This window comes from Carlito syrichta, unplaced genomic scaffold (genome assembly GCF_000164805.1).
Source record: "Carlito syrichta isolate Samal-C Ts95f unplaced genomic scaffold, Tarsius_syrichta-2.0.1 Scaffold303331, whole genome shotgun sequence".
NCBI classification, from domain to species: Eukaryota; Metazoa; Chordata; class Mammalia; order Primates; family Tarsiidae; genus Carlito; species Carlito syrichta.
The window spans coordinates 897,976-916,005 of NW_007247427.1; the positions used below are offsets into that span (position 1 = coordinate 897,976).

The following is an 18,030-nucleotide window of genomic DNA, read 5'->3' on the forward strand; positions in this document are numbered from 1 at the left end:
CTTATGTCTTATGTGTGTCTCTTGTAAATGGCATATAATTAGATGATCTTTTACTTTTAAATGAAACACTTATTGCATTTACATTAATATAAGTACCAAAACATTTGGGTTTATTTCCTCACCTAAGTATATTGCTTTCTATTTATCTCGTAACAACAAATGTTCTGTTTCTTTTTTCATTCTTTTCCTTGAAATTTTTTTATTTTTCTCATTTCATTATTTTCCATTTTAAGATTAGAAATTGTATAATTCCCTGAGATTAGAAGCTCAAGACTTGCAAGACCCCATCTCTACAAAAAAAAATAAAAATAAAAATGAGCCAGGCGTAGGGGCATAGACTCCCAGCTGAGATGGGAGGATCACTTGAGCCTAGGATTTCAAGGTTGCAGTGGATTATGATTACACCTTTACACTACAGCCTGGGTGACAGAACAAGACCCTGCCTCAAATAAGGAAGGAAGGGAGGGAGGAAGGAAGGAAGGGAGGAAGGAAGGAAGGAAGGAAGGAAGGAAGGAAGGAAGGAAGGAAGGAAGGAAGGAAGGAAAAATATATTCTTTTTCTTCTATTAGTAATTACCACAGGCACACAATTATATAAAAATCTAAAATTGACCAGTATTTTTACTTTCTTTCTTAGGTTACCTTAAATTCATACACCTTCCTTCCAATTTATATTGGGCGTTGTTATTGCTGTTGTTCATTTTAATTATAATTTAATTGAATCCCATCATTTAATAAACTTCACAAAGCACTATTTTTGTTGTGTGCAGTTATTTTTCATTTAGATTTAGTCACATATAAATTTCTTTCACCTGATATCACTTTCTTTATACCTTTAAAATATTTTTTATGGCCGGGCTCTGTGGCTCAGCCTGTAATCCCAGCACTTAGGGAGGCCGAGGCGAGTGGACTGTCTGAGCCCGCCGGTTCGAGACCCGCCCGGGCAACTTGGCGAGACTTTGTCTATACAATAAATCAAAACTTAGCTGGGCGTGGTAGTGTGCACCTGTAGTTCCAGCTACTTGGAAGGCTGAGGCGGAAGGATCACCGGAGCCCAGCAGGTTGAGGTTGCGGTGGCCGAGGGGCATGCCACTGCCCTCCAGCCTGGGTGACAGAGTGAGACTCCAACTCAAAAAAATAAAATAAAATAAATTTTTTTTTTTTGAGGGTCTCTTGGAAACATGTTTATCCTAAAAAATAATTTTGCTAGTTACAGATGTAGATTGGCAGTTATCTTCTTTCAGCATTTTAAAGATATATTATTCCATTGAATCCTGGCTTCTGCTGTTGCTTTTAAGAATTCTACTGCTTCATTGTCCTTCCTTTGAAAGTAATCTGCCTTTATTCTCTGACTGGTTTTCAGATCTCCTTTTGCCTTTGGTGTCCTGCAGTTTCATTGTGATATTTGTGGGTTTCTTTACATTTATTCTGAATTTAATCATTTCTGTCTTTCATCAGTTCTGGGAACGTGTCATCCATCTATGTTTTTTTCTTTCAGATATTAACTCTATCCCATTCTTGCTCTCCTTTCTCATTCTGTAATTCTGGGAAGATAAATATTAGACTTTCTATATTAGACTTTCTCTTCCTATCCTCCATGACTTTCACACTTTCTACTTCTTTGTTCCTCTGTATTACATTCTAATTAAATTGTTATATCAGTTTCATAATTATCTTTTTATCTATATCTAATCTGAAACTTAAAATTAGCTGTGAGGTTTTTAATCTCAAATATTAATTCCATTTGAATATTTCTAGTTTTATTTGTTCTTTCTCAATCATCTCTTTCAAACATCAAGTATTTTGGGATCTGATTATGTTGATTTTAACAGCTTGTTTCACATTACTTTTTTTAACTTTTGGAATTAAAACTGATATTTATTAGAACTTTTTAAGAATTATCTTAGGGTTGGACTCGGTGGCTCAGCCTGCAATCTCAGCACTTTGGGAGACCAAGGCGAGTGGATTGTCTGAGCCCACGGGTTCGAGACCAGCCCTTGGCAACTTGGCGAGACCTCATCTCTACAATAAATCAAAACTTAGCTGGGCTTGGTAGCATGCACCTGTAGTTCTGGCTACTTGGAAGGCTGAGGCGGAAGGATCACCGGAGTCCAGCAGGTCAACGCTGGGGTGACCTTGAGTGTGCCACTATACTCCAGCCTGGGCGACAGAGTGAGACTCCAACTCAAAAAAAAAAAAATTATCTCAGACCTGGTTTGAAAGTGGATTTCTCCAAAGATGATTTGTAGTTACTGCTTCTGCCAGATATCTTGGACCATTGCACTCTAGAACCACAGTTGGTCTGAATTTTTCAGATTATCCACACGGTATGCATTCAGCCTACAAATCCTTTCAAGTGCTGGCATTTGTTTGTGCATTAACACAAGAGATTTTGTTCCACACTTCATTTTGTATCAAGGTTCCAGAGCTATTATTCTTTCAGGTCCTGGAAAGGCACATACAAGGGAAATTATTTTACTCTACCCTTCCACTAAAAGTCTAATTCTTTTATATCCTGATTTTAATAGGACTACTCCCTCTAAACATCTTTGCTTTTAGTGAGCCAATTGGCTTTGTCTTCTGTTTGCTACACCCTTAACTCAATTTCGTACCAGGTTCAACAATATCTTCAATATGAAAGTTGGTCTACGTGCTAGGCTTTCTTCTCTAGCTTCTTGCTTTCACTTACTTTTTTGTCTTTAAGAGTTTGTTATTAATGCGCTAGTTCATCAATGCATGTGCTCTGTCATACTAGGCAGTAGCAGTTTTTTTTTTGTCTTGTTTTTTTCTCAGAGCAAATGGAATAAGTCACTAGAGCCGTAATTAAATAAGCCTCTAGAGAAGTAGTTTATATTTACCACTATTCTAAAGGCAAGAGGATTCCTGAATACAGTAAAAATAATAAAGAGACAGGTTTCTATAAACATTAAGTGAAATCAAGCAGTGTTGAACTAAATATCATGTCATTTTATCTAGCCATGGGGCAGAATATATTTAAAATTGAGACTTGGATGTGTGGTATTATTGACATTAACCTGTATTTATTTTGCAACTGTTCAACACTTTATATTGTATAATATGTATGACACTTTTAAAGAATTCCTTAGACCACAGCAATTAAGCTAATATGTGCCTCTCATTCATTTATTTTTTTTTAAGTATCCCATTTGTTAAGGCTGAACCTTCTATACTAGCTCAGCAGAAAAATGATAAAGTATAGTCTAACAGCCAGTTAACTCCTGATTTCAAATAATTGTTCCTAAAGTTTGGTCAAGTAATTAATTATGCCAGGATATAGGCATACTCTAGGTAACTGAGCATACTTGATTAATTCATGGAGTAAAAATAAAATGAGACTTAACATAGCCACCTGGCATTTTATTCAGCAGTACCCTACCTCATCAGCTTATATGCTTTGTAAAGCACTAGAAGCCTTCAATCCAAAAGAAAAAGATGTAAATATAATTCCCTAGGAAGGCAAATGTTAAGAAGATCAAGTGGATCAAACAAAACTGATAAATCTAACTAGTAGGTGTATATTATTATAACCAACATTTTTTCTCATTTAAAGTGATTTTTCTGGACATTAGCCCAAACTTTGTATTTCACATCAGGCCACTGAGTGCCTTTGCTGAACTCATCCAAAAATAATACTCTGCCATGTTTGGCAAATCAAGGATCCTTAAAAATGAAATTGCTTTACAAACTATGACAGGGATACGATGCCTCACACTTGTGAATCATTTCAAAAGTATAGCACTTCATATGCGTTTTCTATAATTGATGTTTTGAGTCATTGACTGTACTGTTATTATTAATGATAATAATAAACCCAATTGAAAAATGAAAGAAGTATTACAGGCTTGCTGATTTCACAGTAACTAGATGACTTGCTTTCCATGCTTATTTGAATTTATTCTCGTAAGGGGATTTTGGATGGCATAGTGAAAAAGGAAAGAGAGAATGAATTTAAGTAGCAAAATTTTCACTCACAGAAACAGTACCATCACAAAAAGTGCTGTTGTATGCCCTGTTTCTATGGTGAAGATGTTATAATATTTACTTTATATGATAAGAGTTATAAGTGGAGTTCTATGTTGTTTGTTCAGCCTATTATGCAGATGGTGCTTGATTAAAATCTATTTTAAACTACAGCGATTACTGCAAGATAGTGTGCATTAAACTGCTCTCCCAGCTCCATTAAAGGCTTTGGGACCGCGGCAGTTTATTTTAAATATGCTTATAGACGTTTCTAACTTCTCCAGGGACATTTCAGTATCAGTGATTCTCTTGCCTTGATAGTTTTAACTCCTGTACCCTGGATTCTGAAGAAGTATTATCTAAGCAACACTGTTAGCACATGCTTTTTTAAAGTGAAAGATTATTGTTTTCTTGTGATAAATAAGTTAAATACATCACTATAATTAAGCAATAAGACATGACAGGAGGTGAATTACCAGAAGCCTAAGGGCACCTCTAGGGATTTGAGAAATAAATCTGTGTCCATGAGTAAGTTACATGAAGCACATGCATCTCTGTAAAGCTTACGTGTAATATTTATTTATGACTAATATTTATTTAAGTATTTGTGCATGTATTTATTTATTCATTAGTGCTTTAATTGATGGTAAAAATCAGTCTGTGGAAAATCAGAACTACATTTAGGGCCTCAGCTCAGCCATGTTCTTAGTGACTTTGCGACAATTTTTATATGCATTTCAAACTTTTTTTGCCTTGTAATTCTAAGTATTTGCCCAGTGCTGCGGAATACAAGATCAGGAATGTATAATGACCTACTGCATATAAGACATTGTGCTAATGCTGTGAAGGATGTGAAGATTAATGAAAGCTGCTCTTTACTTTCCATGTGCTTATCACGAGAAAGTTATATTTTTTCATTATATGATTTCTCTTACCTCCTGAATATTATGATATGGGAACATAATTTAACTCCCCAGTCTGAGAACCCCAGTGACTTATTGTATTCTAGAATAGTACTCAATATACAATACTCTACTGTCCAATACAGTAACCACTAGTCATATATGACTGCTCACATATGATTTAACTAATCAAAATTAAATTTGAAAAATTTCCTCATTTGTACTGCCCACATTACAAGTGGTCTATAGCCACATTTGGCTAGTGGCTATCCCTTAGAACACTGAAGAGAACATTTTTATTGTTCTAGAAAATTCTATGAGACAGTGCTACTCTAGGCTTTAGAATTCAGGGCCTCTGAGTAAATTAGGATATAAAATTATAAGCTTTCATCTATCTATACAAGAAGTCAAGATGCGGACAATACCCAAAATTAAGGTCCAGGGACAAATTATAAATCCATTTAGCTAATTTTTCCACCACAATCATATTCATCATTGTGTTCACTCCAGATCGTTTGTGGGCAAAAGAGCCAGGTAGCTTTCAAAGTGCAATCCATTCCTGGAATGTAAGTGGGTCCGAATTACAGCGACATTCTCTTCAAGGAGACTTTGCATAAGAACAATGACCGTGTGTTTTTCACATATCTAATGAAGCTACCTCCAGAAAGTAGGCCTTACGAGTTCCCAGTTAATAACACAGAATCTAAAATAATGGCTCATTTTTACACTCTTCCCATAAAAGAAAAATGAAAAATAAGACCCCCACAGATTAGGGGTCAACGCTCAGTGTTCATGAGACAAAAACCTTATACTTCATAGAGCACTGCCCAAGTTCTTGGATACGTTAGTCGTCAAGCCACAACAGGGTGTTTTCATTCCATTGTATTGCATCCAAAAAGAAGCAAAGATATTGTGTATACTCAATCATCCTTTATATAAGAACAGTGAGTAATATAAGAAGTAATTCCCTTCAAAGCACATTTATTTAATAAAAAATAGAGTGTTTTATAGAGCGTTTTTCCCCCCTTATATAAGTCTTCAGTGAAAGTGCATCATCTTAGATCACAGCTCAGTTCTATGAAGGCGGCTCTGTGAATAGTCAGAATATAATGGTCCAAGAATATAGCTTTGGTGATCTAGTTCAATTATTGAAGGAAAGGTAGTGAGTCTTGAGTAATGAATATTTGATGTATATCCTTTAAATGGGTCTTTTCAGTTTTCTTGCGGGGCAGAAAATTTAAACCAAGCTTAACATAAGTATTGCAAGGGAAGACATAGTGTGTTGTGGACTGAAAGCAGATTGAAATACTCTTGCTTTTAGGTGTGGCAAAGACAAAGTTGATGCCATGTTATGAAACTGGCTGGTAGTCTGGTTTTAATGGGGCAACACCCCAGCTTTAAGTCTAGTGTCTCTCAGATACTCAATCAGATACACAATTGAAGCCCCAGAGTTCTGCTTCGTGATACATAAATGGTATCTCCTGAGCCTTGAAAGTGTAGAGGAAGCCAGCGCATGGTGGCTCACACCTGTCATCTCGGTACTTTGGGAGACCAAGGTGGGAGGGTTGCTTGATCCCAGGAGTTCAAGACCAGCCTGGGCAACACGGCAAGACCTCACCTCTACAAAAGAATGAAAAAGCTAGCCAGGCATGGTGGTGTGTACCTGTACTCCCAGCTACTTGGGAGGCTGAGGTAGAAGGATTGCCAGAGCCCAGGAGGTCAAGTTTGCAGTGAGCCATGATTATTCTGCTGCACTCCAGCCTGGGGGATAGAGACCTTAACTCAAAAACAAATTTAAATTAAATTAAAATTTTAAAAGGCAACATTAATTAGCCAGGGGTTTTTTAGCCAGGGGTTTGAGAAGAGGAAATTGTGGAGACAGAAGTTGCTGCAGCCAACTAACCCTATAGGGCAAGCCAGGAACATAGAGAAGGCCCCCAGACAACCAAATGGATTCATTGTATGGAATTATTTAGGGCTTTTTGAAAATAGGGTTGCCATATATTGCCTTAAAATGATAATTGGCGGTTTTGATACACTAGCTTTCTGCTGGCAGTAACAAGTTCTGCTTCATCCATTCATCCGTAAAAAGTAGGACCCTGTTGTCAAATGCAAGAGAATAACTGTCCTCCTTTCTCTTCCATCAGGGACTCATACATTCAGTAGACCTAAAGCCTTCACCAGATCGTCTAAATATCAGTTTTAGAAGGAAATAAGCATGATGATCAGACACAATTTAGGACAATAGAGTAAAGAAACTGTCTTAGTCTATTCTGGGCCACTATAGCAGAGTACCTGAGGCTGGGTAATTTATAAAGAACAGATTTATTTCGTACAGCTCTAGAAACTGGAAAGTCAAGCCCAGGGGGCCCACGTCTAGTAAGAGTCTTCTTGTTGCATTATCCCATGGTGGAAAGCACAGTACAAGAGAGTGCATGCATAAGAAAGAGAGGACATTGCCTTTTCTTTGCCATTTTTGTTCTATTGGGGTCCTCAGCCAATTGGATAGTTCCTCCCACATTGAGGCTGGATCTTCCCAACTCGGTCCACAGACGCATGTCAGTCTTCTCTGGAAACACCCTCATATACCCACCCAGAAGTAATGCCTTACCAGTTCTGTAGGTATTCTTTAATCTCATTTCATTGACACTCAAAACTAACCATCACAGAAACTATTTAGATGATTTGGGGAAATCTTTTAATAAGAACATTTATATTGCATGATGGGAAATGTATCTCTATGACTGACATTTGATTGTTTTCCCGAAAGATTGATATAATCTTTAAGCATAAAGATTTCATTGTGTCAGATCATTAATTTTTTAATTAAAATTAAAACTGAGTCTAGGTAATGTTCTATGTGGAGAAGCATTCATTTATCTCTGCACTTTGTTTCCATTTCTAAATTTTCCCAAACTTTGAAGAAATATTTCCTCCAATAGCAGGATCACTTCATTTCTTTTCAGCTTTAGTGAAGTGTAATTGACAAATAAAATTGTTTATATTTAAAGTATACACATGATGATTTGATAAACATGTACATTGTAAAATGATTACTACAATCAAGCTAATAAGATATTACCCCCTAACCTAGTCTTTTTTTTTTTTTTTCGAGAATGCTTAAGATCCACTCTCTCAGCAAACTTCAAGTATATGGTACAGTATTATCAACCATAGCCATCATGCTGCACATTAGATTCTCAGAACTTATTCTTCATATAACTGAAAGTTTATACCCTTTGACCATTCTATTTTTAATATTCTTTCTTGTGGACCCTGTTGACTTCTTATTTTTTCTTTTTAATAATTTTTTTATGATTATGAATGTAAGGATGGCCATGTTTACAAAATATTATAATCTTATTTTTTATTACTATTATAACAAGTGTTACACTCTCACGATGTATCAGGAACCATGAGAAGTGCTAGTGAGCAAAACCAGATCTGGACCCAGTTTCTATAGTGCTTATACTCTGGGGTGGGAGATCTAAGAACCATAACATTATTGTATAATTACAAGTTCGATATGCACTATGAATGGAAATATAAAGAACTCAATGAGTGAATGACAAGAGTTTGAGTTTTAAATATCTCTGAGACTAGCAAATAGAGATGTCAAACGGCAGTTGTTTCTATGCATGCAAAGCTCAGGGGAAACATGAACTTGACAGTCGTCTACCCACAAATTGTAATGGAAACCCTGAAAACTTATGAGATTACCTAAATACAAACTCATTAAAGAGTGGGGTTTATAGCAAAAAAAAAACAAACAAAACAAGAAAACATCAGGAATGCTACCACTTAATGACCAGGTGGAGGGAGGGTGAGCCTAAAAATGATTCTGAAAACAAGGCCCGCAAGGTTGGAGTAAAACCTAGAGCAGGTGATGTTATGGAACCAGTAGAAAAGAGGACTCTCACAGTGACAAACCAAGTAAAAAAAGCAGACTACAGAGTTCACTGGATTTAGCAATGTAGTTATTGATAACCATATTAAGAACTAAGTGAGCCAGGTCAGTGCCTCAAACCTGTAATCCCAGCACTTTGGGAGGCCAAGGTGAGAGGATTGCTGAGCCCACGGGTTCGAGACCAGCCTGGGCAATATGGTGAGACCTTGCCTCTACAATAAATCAAAAAATTAGCCAGGTGTGGTAGCGTGCGCCTATCGTTGCAGCTACTTGAAAGACTGAGGCCGAAGGATTGCCTGAACCCCAGCAGGTCAACACTGGGGGTGGCCATGAGCGTGCCACTGCATTCCAGCCTGGGCAATGGAGTGAGACTCTAACTCAAAAAAAAAAAAAAAAAAAAAAAAAAAGAACTAAATACTAGGAAAGCACAGTGAAGTAAGTGGCAGAGGCCACATAAGGCCAACACAAACAATCTTTGGAGGAGTTTGGTTGTGAAAGGGAGAAAGATGTGACCATATATAGCCTTGGAGCACTGAGAAAAGTTTGCTTGTCTATTTTGTCTCAAAATGTATTTAATGCCAGTTGGAAGAACAGAGTTGGGATGGTATGACTGAGGCTAGTCTCCCATCCCTAAGTGTCTTATTTCATGGGTATAGATTAAAGCCTGGGCTTCAGGGTATTAAAAGCTTTTCAAGTGACCATAATGTGGAGTCGTATTTGAGAACCATCATTCTAGGTCATATATTCCTATGTGTTTAATTTAGAGCTATTACACCAGTTTGTCCCGTATCCGCTCAGTTCCTGGGTTAGTCCTCTAACAGATTAACATGGTGGCCAAAGATTTTACAGGATCACCTCTCAGATCCATCTAGTCCTGTCTGGGGAAGTTATCATCTAGTGTTAATCTACATTAGTAGGCTCGATTCAGAACATCCTGTCCCCATGGGGATCTTGATCTGCTTAATTAAGCAATTTCAGAATGATAATATTTTTAGTATCTGTCTCAATAAAGATAAAAACAAAGAATTCCTTAGTTTTTTTTCCTTATCTCTTCTTGGTGCTTGGCCTTACCTTTTAAACTGATCATAAGGTATCACATATGAGGGTCTTTTCTTTTCCATTCATTCAATGAATTATTTTGAAAATCCCCACCTTGTCATAATTCATATTTGAATACTCTTAAAGTCATAAAAGTATATAAACATATACTATCTTAATCATAAAATGGCACCATAACTGGTTTACAGTAGAGGAAACAAAGACTCATAGAAGTTAATTTAACCAAGATAACACAGCTAACAATAGAGAAGGCGGACCTAAAGCCAGATCCTGTGATGTCCACAGGTCTCTCATATCATGCTTTGATATACGCCAATGGTGGCAGTTACTTTATACAAATGCCCCCTAACATTTATCAGAATAAGATATATAACACTATATCGGCAGAGAAAAAGTAACAACAACCTCAGCAATGGAAGGTGAGGATGCAGAAGCTGCCTTGATAGTAGGCCCTCTGGTGTCCGTGGAGCTTTATGTTGGTAGGCGAGGCATGTGAAAATTGAATTCTTCAGATGCAGCAGTATTTTATATTCCTGTAGAGTCATATAATTTTCGCGCTGGAAATAAATGCTAGCCAAAATCCTTTCTTTTACAGAGGTAGATGAAGTGATATCACATCTAGTTAGTAACAAAGATAATATTCAAATACCGATGTCTTAAATATGTTCAGTGTAGCATTTCTCCCAGTTGCATCAGAATAAAAATTAAAATTAAAAATTCAATATTCATACTTGAGGATCATGGGAGAAAAAAGAATTTACTTTTAAAGTGAGTAAAAAGCTGTTCTAGATATCTCTAGAATCTAGTTCTTGGAGGCGCACTCTCCAATATGGTAGCCATTAGTCATATATAACTGTTAAAATTTGAATATAGTTAAAAATTTGGCTCCTTATTCACTCTAGCCACATTTCAAGTGCTCATTAGCTTCATATGGCTAGTGGTTGCCATATAAGATAGCACAGATGATAGAACCTTTTCATCATTTTAGAAAGTTCCATTGGACAGTACTGATCTAGTGTCTAAATCATGCTATCCTCTAAACCATGAGCATTGCTGGATGTTCCCAACAGTACTCCATAGGCCGAAGTGCAAAGGAAAAAGCAATTTGACTTTATCGATTAGACATGCTGCTTCCATGATTTTAAAAATCATAATGAGGAAAACACACTTAAACGCCTCAAAAGCAAACACGTTAGGTTGTCCTCCTGTCACAGCCACAGTAAGCTGGGAAAGCGAAGCGATTACATTTAATAGTTTAATAATAGTGTGAAAAGAGTCAACGCGTTTTTAAAGCTATGTAAATTAAGCTGGGAGGAGGGTGAAGATGAAGAATATATGAAATACGAAATTTTATCGGGAAGAACAGCCACAAGAGCGAAGCCCAGTGTCCCTTATGCAAGTCTATGTTTGTGTCATGTGTCGGGGTGGGTAGATGTGTCTACGTCTTAAAGGAAAACAGCAAGAAGACTCGGCCCTACCTTTTCTGTTCTTCTGTAATTCTGCTGTGATCTCTGTTTCAGATCAACGGTGGAGAGAAACGGCCTGCCTCAGATATGGGGAAGAAACCCAAAACTCCCAAAAAGAAGAAGAAGAAGGACCCTAACGAGCCCCAGAAGCCTGTGTCTGCCTATGCATTATTCTTTCGGGACACCCAGGCTGCCATCAAGGGCCAAAATCCAAATGCTACCTTTGGTGAAGTCTCTAAAATTGTGGCTTCAATGTGGGATGGTTTAGGAGAAGAGCAAAAACAGGTAAGAAGGAATTCAAAACGGAGTGAGAATCAACAGGAGTTTAGGAAGTGCATGGCCCTCTGAAAAATGACTTCTGAGGGCTTCGGGTGAATTCTTCAGATACCAGAACCGAGGCTGAGAATGTGTTCCATCAGAAGCAGACTTTTGGAGACATTCACATAATGTTATACTTCTTTATAACTTTTCCATAAATAGCATGTTCCTTTGTTTCAAAGTTTATATAGTGTCGTTACTTTTGGAAGGACTTTTACATATCCCAGCCAGGATTACATCATTCCTTAATGTTGCCAATGTGATCATAAAGACTAAAAAAAAATCCTAAAAGGATTTTGAAAACCGTCCACGTCTCTCTTCAGCACTTACTATTTACCCTTTTGTCATCAAAAGCCTCTTTACTCTCTGCTAAATGAAACTCGCATTCAAAGGTTTCCATCCTTAGCCATCTCTTTGAGACCACCAGGGTCTGTTATTCAACCCCCATATATATTTATACCATATTTTTGGGCTGTGTTAAATGGGACCAGATGCCTGGCTTTTTAATTCTCTTGTGAATTGCCATGGCATGACTGAGGACCGTGCTTGGGGAGGACCATGGGAGACACTGGCCATAGCATAAGTATTCCAGAAGGTCTTAAAGGAAGGTGGGAATCAGAGAGAGAGAATAAGAGTTCAGTAAGTGGATGAAGCCCACCTAAACAGGCAAGCAATATTGATCCCATATTTCTAAACCAGGAACTAGATAGCCATTGTCATCATCTAAAATCTTATTATCACAAAGAAAATATTAAAAAGCATTATCATTCAAATAAGTCATTGAAATAATTATGTAGATGCATCTTTAGTCATTGCAGAATGCTGAATTACAGTAATGATTTCTTAGTCCCTTATTTTATTCTTAATAGAAACATTAACCTTTCCTCATCATATCCAGAAAAATATGTAAAATATGAAAAATTCCAAACCTATGTATGCATCTAGAGGGACCTATATAGTATGACTGTATATCAGCATCTATAATGTATGTAGCATTTTAAACTTTTAAAAGCACCTTCACATTCTTTATCTGATTTGTTCTACTAAGTACTCATAAATACATAGGGAAATTATTATCTAAATTTTGCAGATTATGAAATAAGGCCAGAGATATTAAATGTATTCATTTATTTATTCAATAAATATTATGTGATGAGCACTGTTCTCAGCAGTGGGGATAGAGCAAAGAACAAGACAAACAGGTCCCCACTGTGTAAAATGATTTGTCTAAGATTACAGGGCTGGGAAATAAAATGACTGTCACTAGAAGTTGTCACTCAACTTAAGATTATTTTCCTAACAAACTATGAAATCAGTGAGTGGTGCAATGATAAAAACCAACTGCTAACAGAACATAGAACCTGCTCCCCGCCAGCTCCCTCCATGAGTCAGCATTGTCTTCTGCAGTCTGAAATCGCTATGCATTTCTCAAGACTGCCAGCCTGAGGGAATGCTGGCATAGAAAAGCACAGGCCCGCCATCTAAAGCACTGTGTTGCAAGAGTCATCTTCAAGGATGGGACACATACCAGTGAAACTTTCTCTGTGCACTCAATTCAGAGACCCATCTCACCATTAGGAGGGTAGTTGACATTGTGTTATGTGATTCTCATTGAAACCTAATAGAGTTGTTTCAGGATTTTAGAGCTAGTTCTTATCCTAACTCAGGTCAGTTTGTTCCCATACTCCCAAATGTCATGGTAGAATTGTACCGTGACGTCATTCCTCTACTCTGCTGAGCTTCGCTGAATGAGAAACTAAGTGCACACCAACTGGCAACCCCAATCCCCTCCTGGATTATGTCACCTTCATGCCTCCCTGCTCTACCCTGCTGCCCCATATGAGGACATAGCTCTCTCTCTCTCTGCTCTAGTAAGCCCTCTGGATATTCTTGATATGTGCTTGGCTTCAAGGCCATAAGCGCTTTTGCTTTGTGAGATCAAGTTTTCTAGAGAAAGCACCCAGAAGGATTCCCTTCCCCAGGGATTGTGTGCAGCAACTCTTATTCGCCTGAAGACACATATGATTCCCCTGTGAAGGCTCAGCCCCCCTCTCCCTTGCCCAAGACTCAGTGACTGAACTGGAGATATTGTTCCAAGCCTCACTTATGCCAATTTAGCTTTGTCAGAAGCTTTATTTTGAGAAACGTCAGTTGTCTGCACTACCACTCATCTTATTTCTCTTATCTGTCTCCTTGACTCCAGTTACCTTTTACTAATTATTTCCCATATGCATGGTTTTAAAAGAGGGAGGTCTACAAAGATCTTTCTAGTCCATAATTGGTTCTTTACATTATATATATATATGTTTTTGTTTTTTTTTTAAGTGTCTGTTCTCGTGTTTCTGGTGAAAAAGAATAATGTTCCTATGATGAAAATTATGTAGTATTTCATTTTTTTTTTTTTCTGGCCATATAAGGTATTTACAGACCCCCAAAATACAAGAGACACTATTCTCAACTGTCTGTTAAAATGGGAAATTACTCCCATGCTCCCATTCTGACTTTCAAAATCATGGCTGAGCCTCCCTGATGTAGATATAAGTATAATTATGATGTAATATGCAAGGCTTTTTAATTGCAAACATATGATAACAAACATTTTTTATTTTTCTCTTTTGCATTTTATTCCTAATTTACTAAATAACTTGTAAAGAGTCTACCTTTAGATCTCTCAATAAAAACAGTTGAGGGTTTGGGAGGGAGAATCTATTTTATAAAAGATGAAGTTATATAATAGTTGACCTACATAACTCATTAGGTATTTGAAATCAATTTCATAATCAAAATCTAGTTGCTAAAAAATTTATGCCAAGAGTTTTTAGGAATATACCTTGTTAGAAATAACTCTATCTTTTTTTTTTTTTCTTACAAGAAGAAAAGTAAATATTTTTAAATTGGGGCACTTTCTTGAGAGTTTACCAAAACAAGATATTGGGAGCAGTGTTCATCACTCTAAGATGGTTTGACCCCCATGCCTTCTGCTCTTTTGCCTTCATGGGAGTTCGATATCGTTTATCCTTTCTCTGTAAGAGATGATCTTGCTTAATAAAGAGAGTGAGACTGCAATTAAGCTGAAAGGTATGGTGTAGGATGCACATAGGACGGAGGCCCATCCCAGGGACAAGCAGAAAGAGGGTTCAATGAATGAAATCAGACACTGTTCATTGTACTGGCTGAGCCACCACTCTGCCATTCCACGCAGCCCTTCTCTAAACTGCTTGCAGGAGTTAGCAGCGCGGCAAACATGCCCGCCTAAATGCGCATTTGGACATCCAGAACATTTCAACAGAATATCCCAAAGTGTTATGAGAGTGGATTACCACCTGTTCTCTCTCTTTATGTTGACTCGTTATGCCAACATACTACAATATCTCTGCTTCAGACTTAAATTAATTGTGTTTTATTCTCATTTAATATTCAAGCTGGGGTGCACACATACTGCTATGTATTTTTAAAGGAACGTTCCTGGAACAGATCCGAGGCAGACTATTAAACTTCAAAATTTTGGACAAATGTGCATGTTACAAAGCAGCCCCACGTGATGCTATTGGCATTGTGTAGGCAGCTGGTTCGGGTAGAAGGCTAAGATTTCGTGTGCCACAATTGTTCGAAAAGCCTGTTGTCGTAATAGCCCACAATTATGCACAACTACAAATATAAACACAAACTGGGGAAAATGGACAAAATTATCGATGACTTATTGGGGGCTCAGAAAATTACAATATTTAAGGAAAAACAGCTATTAGTGAGATTACAATTGAATGTTTTCTTGACAGCCAGAGGGAACATGACTAATAGAACTGCTGTGTGTTTATTATCACATGCTTCCTCATTGTGGAGTATAGGCGGGAATAAGAAGCCTCTGCAGAAGGGCAGATCTTTATTTTCAGAATCCATGGTGAGTGAGAAACTATATGTACTTTGGTTTCTGTGAAGAATCTTTCAAAGAAGAGAAATCAAAAGGAAGCTGAAAGAAGCGATAAAAATCCTCAAGGAACACAAAACCTCCCTTATGAATCATTCCTACCAAAGCCACTGAACAAACTCCACATATCAGAGATCTCTCCATTTTAATACTTTGGAAGATGGTGCTGAATCTGGAATGGGAACAGAATTGTGTTTGGGATTCCAACCGGGGGTTTTAAATGCTAATGACTCGTAAGACAATGGAGAGCCCATTTCAGAAGCATACTAAGTTGTTTAAAAGGCACCAGATGGAGAAAGGGAAATAAAACATAAGTATTGCTGTGATGTTGGTCTCTGCTACTTATCTTTCACTGACTGGAACCTACAAAGAAGGAAAAATAATAAGTTAACAATATCACGCCCTTTGTTTAGGCTCCTTGGAGTTCCAGCAACCCTCAGCATCTTTTTTTATGAGGTTCCAGCTAAATTTCCTGTCTACCTCCATTATTTCTGAACTCTCTGATTCTGGGTTCACAGTGCCAATATAGAACAAATCAAACCCTACAAAATAAAAGAACGTGTCCCACTTTGAAGCAGAAAGGGTTGGTCCAAAGAGCTATAAAGGGTACTTGGGTCCTTTTTAGCCACGGAAAGTCAGTGCTTAAGTGGAAAAGGAAAGTCACCTTAAATCAGAACCAGATGTAAATTACTAAATGAACCTTAAGTTCCTAATTGGAGACACAGTCGGGCTGTAAGACATTTAGCAAATTACAAACAAAATGTTCTTGTTTACATTACATTAAATGGCTTTAAAGCTGCAGCCAAGGAGCTAAATAAACATGCTGTTAGGCTAAAAATGGAGTGGAAAGCCTATTCAGAGTTTGGTGTAGTCAGGAGAAACCACAGCCCACGGTGCCCAGAGCGTGTATTTTTGTAAATGCTAGCCCTGTCGTGGAAGAGGAGAGTGGATTTACCTCAAGATCCAGAGCCTAACGAGCACATATCACTTGCAGGGAAACTGTTTGAATACGGTAACATATGCCTTCTTTCAGGATGCATAATTCATATCCAAGGATATTAGCCATAGCAGTTCAGCTCAATAGCAACACCTCATTATTTTATCCCTCAGTATTTATTCCTATGTTCGACGCCTCATGAAATTACTGTTAATGTGTTTATATAAGGGCAGATCTGACACAAGTGGGAAGAATGTAATTTCTGCTCATTCTTTCCTGCTGCTGTGTCCTCTTCCCCGGTAGAAGTGGCAAGTGTAAATAGTTAATTTGCTTCAATTATGAGCCTGTCCTGCTAAATTAGAAGCAGCAGGGATATGAAGAGCCAGAATTATACTTATGAGGCAGCTGACAAATCCTCTGAGCCCACAGAATCAAATCATTCCTCCTCATTGGTGCTCAGACACCCACTACATAAATGCTGCTGGGGTTTTTTTTCCCCCTTATCGTATGATAAAATTTGGGTTTTATGTCAACAATACTTAAGGTTAACTAAAATCCTGTTGCACTGTAACATTCACACATGTGTTTATCTTGGCCATTTCCTTATAAACATCATGGACTTTCCCAATATTTTAAAACTAGGAGTAAAGGATATGTAAAACGATTGTTCATTTTAAAATGGTAGAATGTAAGCATATTTCATCAAAGTTATATTAAAATTTTTACATGAAATGGTGAGCATATTTTATTTCTAAATTCCAGGTATTTATATGTGTACATCTAATCATGGGTACATGAATGTGATCATTGCATGCCTTCATGGGCATAAACATATGTAGTACACGTATACAAACGTTCAGACCCAGTGGAAGCAGACATTTTCTTTGAAAGTTTTCGTGATGTTGGTAGGCAGAGAATTCAAACGTAATATTCATTCAGATCTGCTGTATGTATTATTTGAAAAATGTCAGGGGCGGGTTGTATATCTGTATATATCAATCTACTGTTTCCATGGATGTACTTTTTCGTTTAAAATATGTAATTCATATTCATGCTAATGCTGACTTGCATTCATGCTAATGCTGACTCAGAGATGGAAAAACCCTAAGACCAGGGAATAATGTGCTTAATAATACTTCCATATAGCACCTGCTGTATGTTCCAAGTACTGCCCTGCATGCTGGGTCTTCAGAAGCGAGCAAGAGACCAGTCCCCGCAGTTGTATGTATGAGAATTCATTAAAGCTAGGAGGAGCCATTGAGCAAAGGTGGAGCGTTTGACACCAGATTGATTTGATTCACACCATGGTTTTGCCATATAGTTGCTGTGGGATATTGGATAAAATAATTACCCATTCTAGTATGTGGGGTTTTTTTAATCTGTAAAACGGGGATAATAATACCAATGCAACTTTCTTATTGGGAGAATTGGAGATTACATATATATATAGTATATTATTATTATATATATATATCATGCTTGACACAAAAAAATACAAACAGTGGAGACATAAGTGTTGTCGTTGTTGTTGTTGTT

The 18,030-nt window shown here is 37.4% G+C and overlaps 1 protein-coding gene across 1 annotated transcript in view; it reads left to right on the forward strand.

Annotated features, from left to right (window-relative positions):
- The window catches only part of TOX (thymocyte selection associated high mobility group box), a 299,971-nt gene that overhangs the window by 257,786 nt on the left and 24,155 nt on the right, over window positions 1–18,030 (forward strand). Inside the window, exon 5 of the mRNA XM_008058400.2 lies at window positions 11,369–11,599. Coding sequence (XP_008056591.1) covers window positions 11,369–11,599 — 231 coding nt within the window. The remainder of the gene's footprint in view (window positions 1–11,368; window positions 11,600–18,030) is intronic.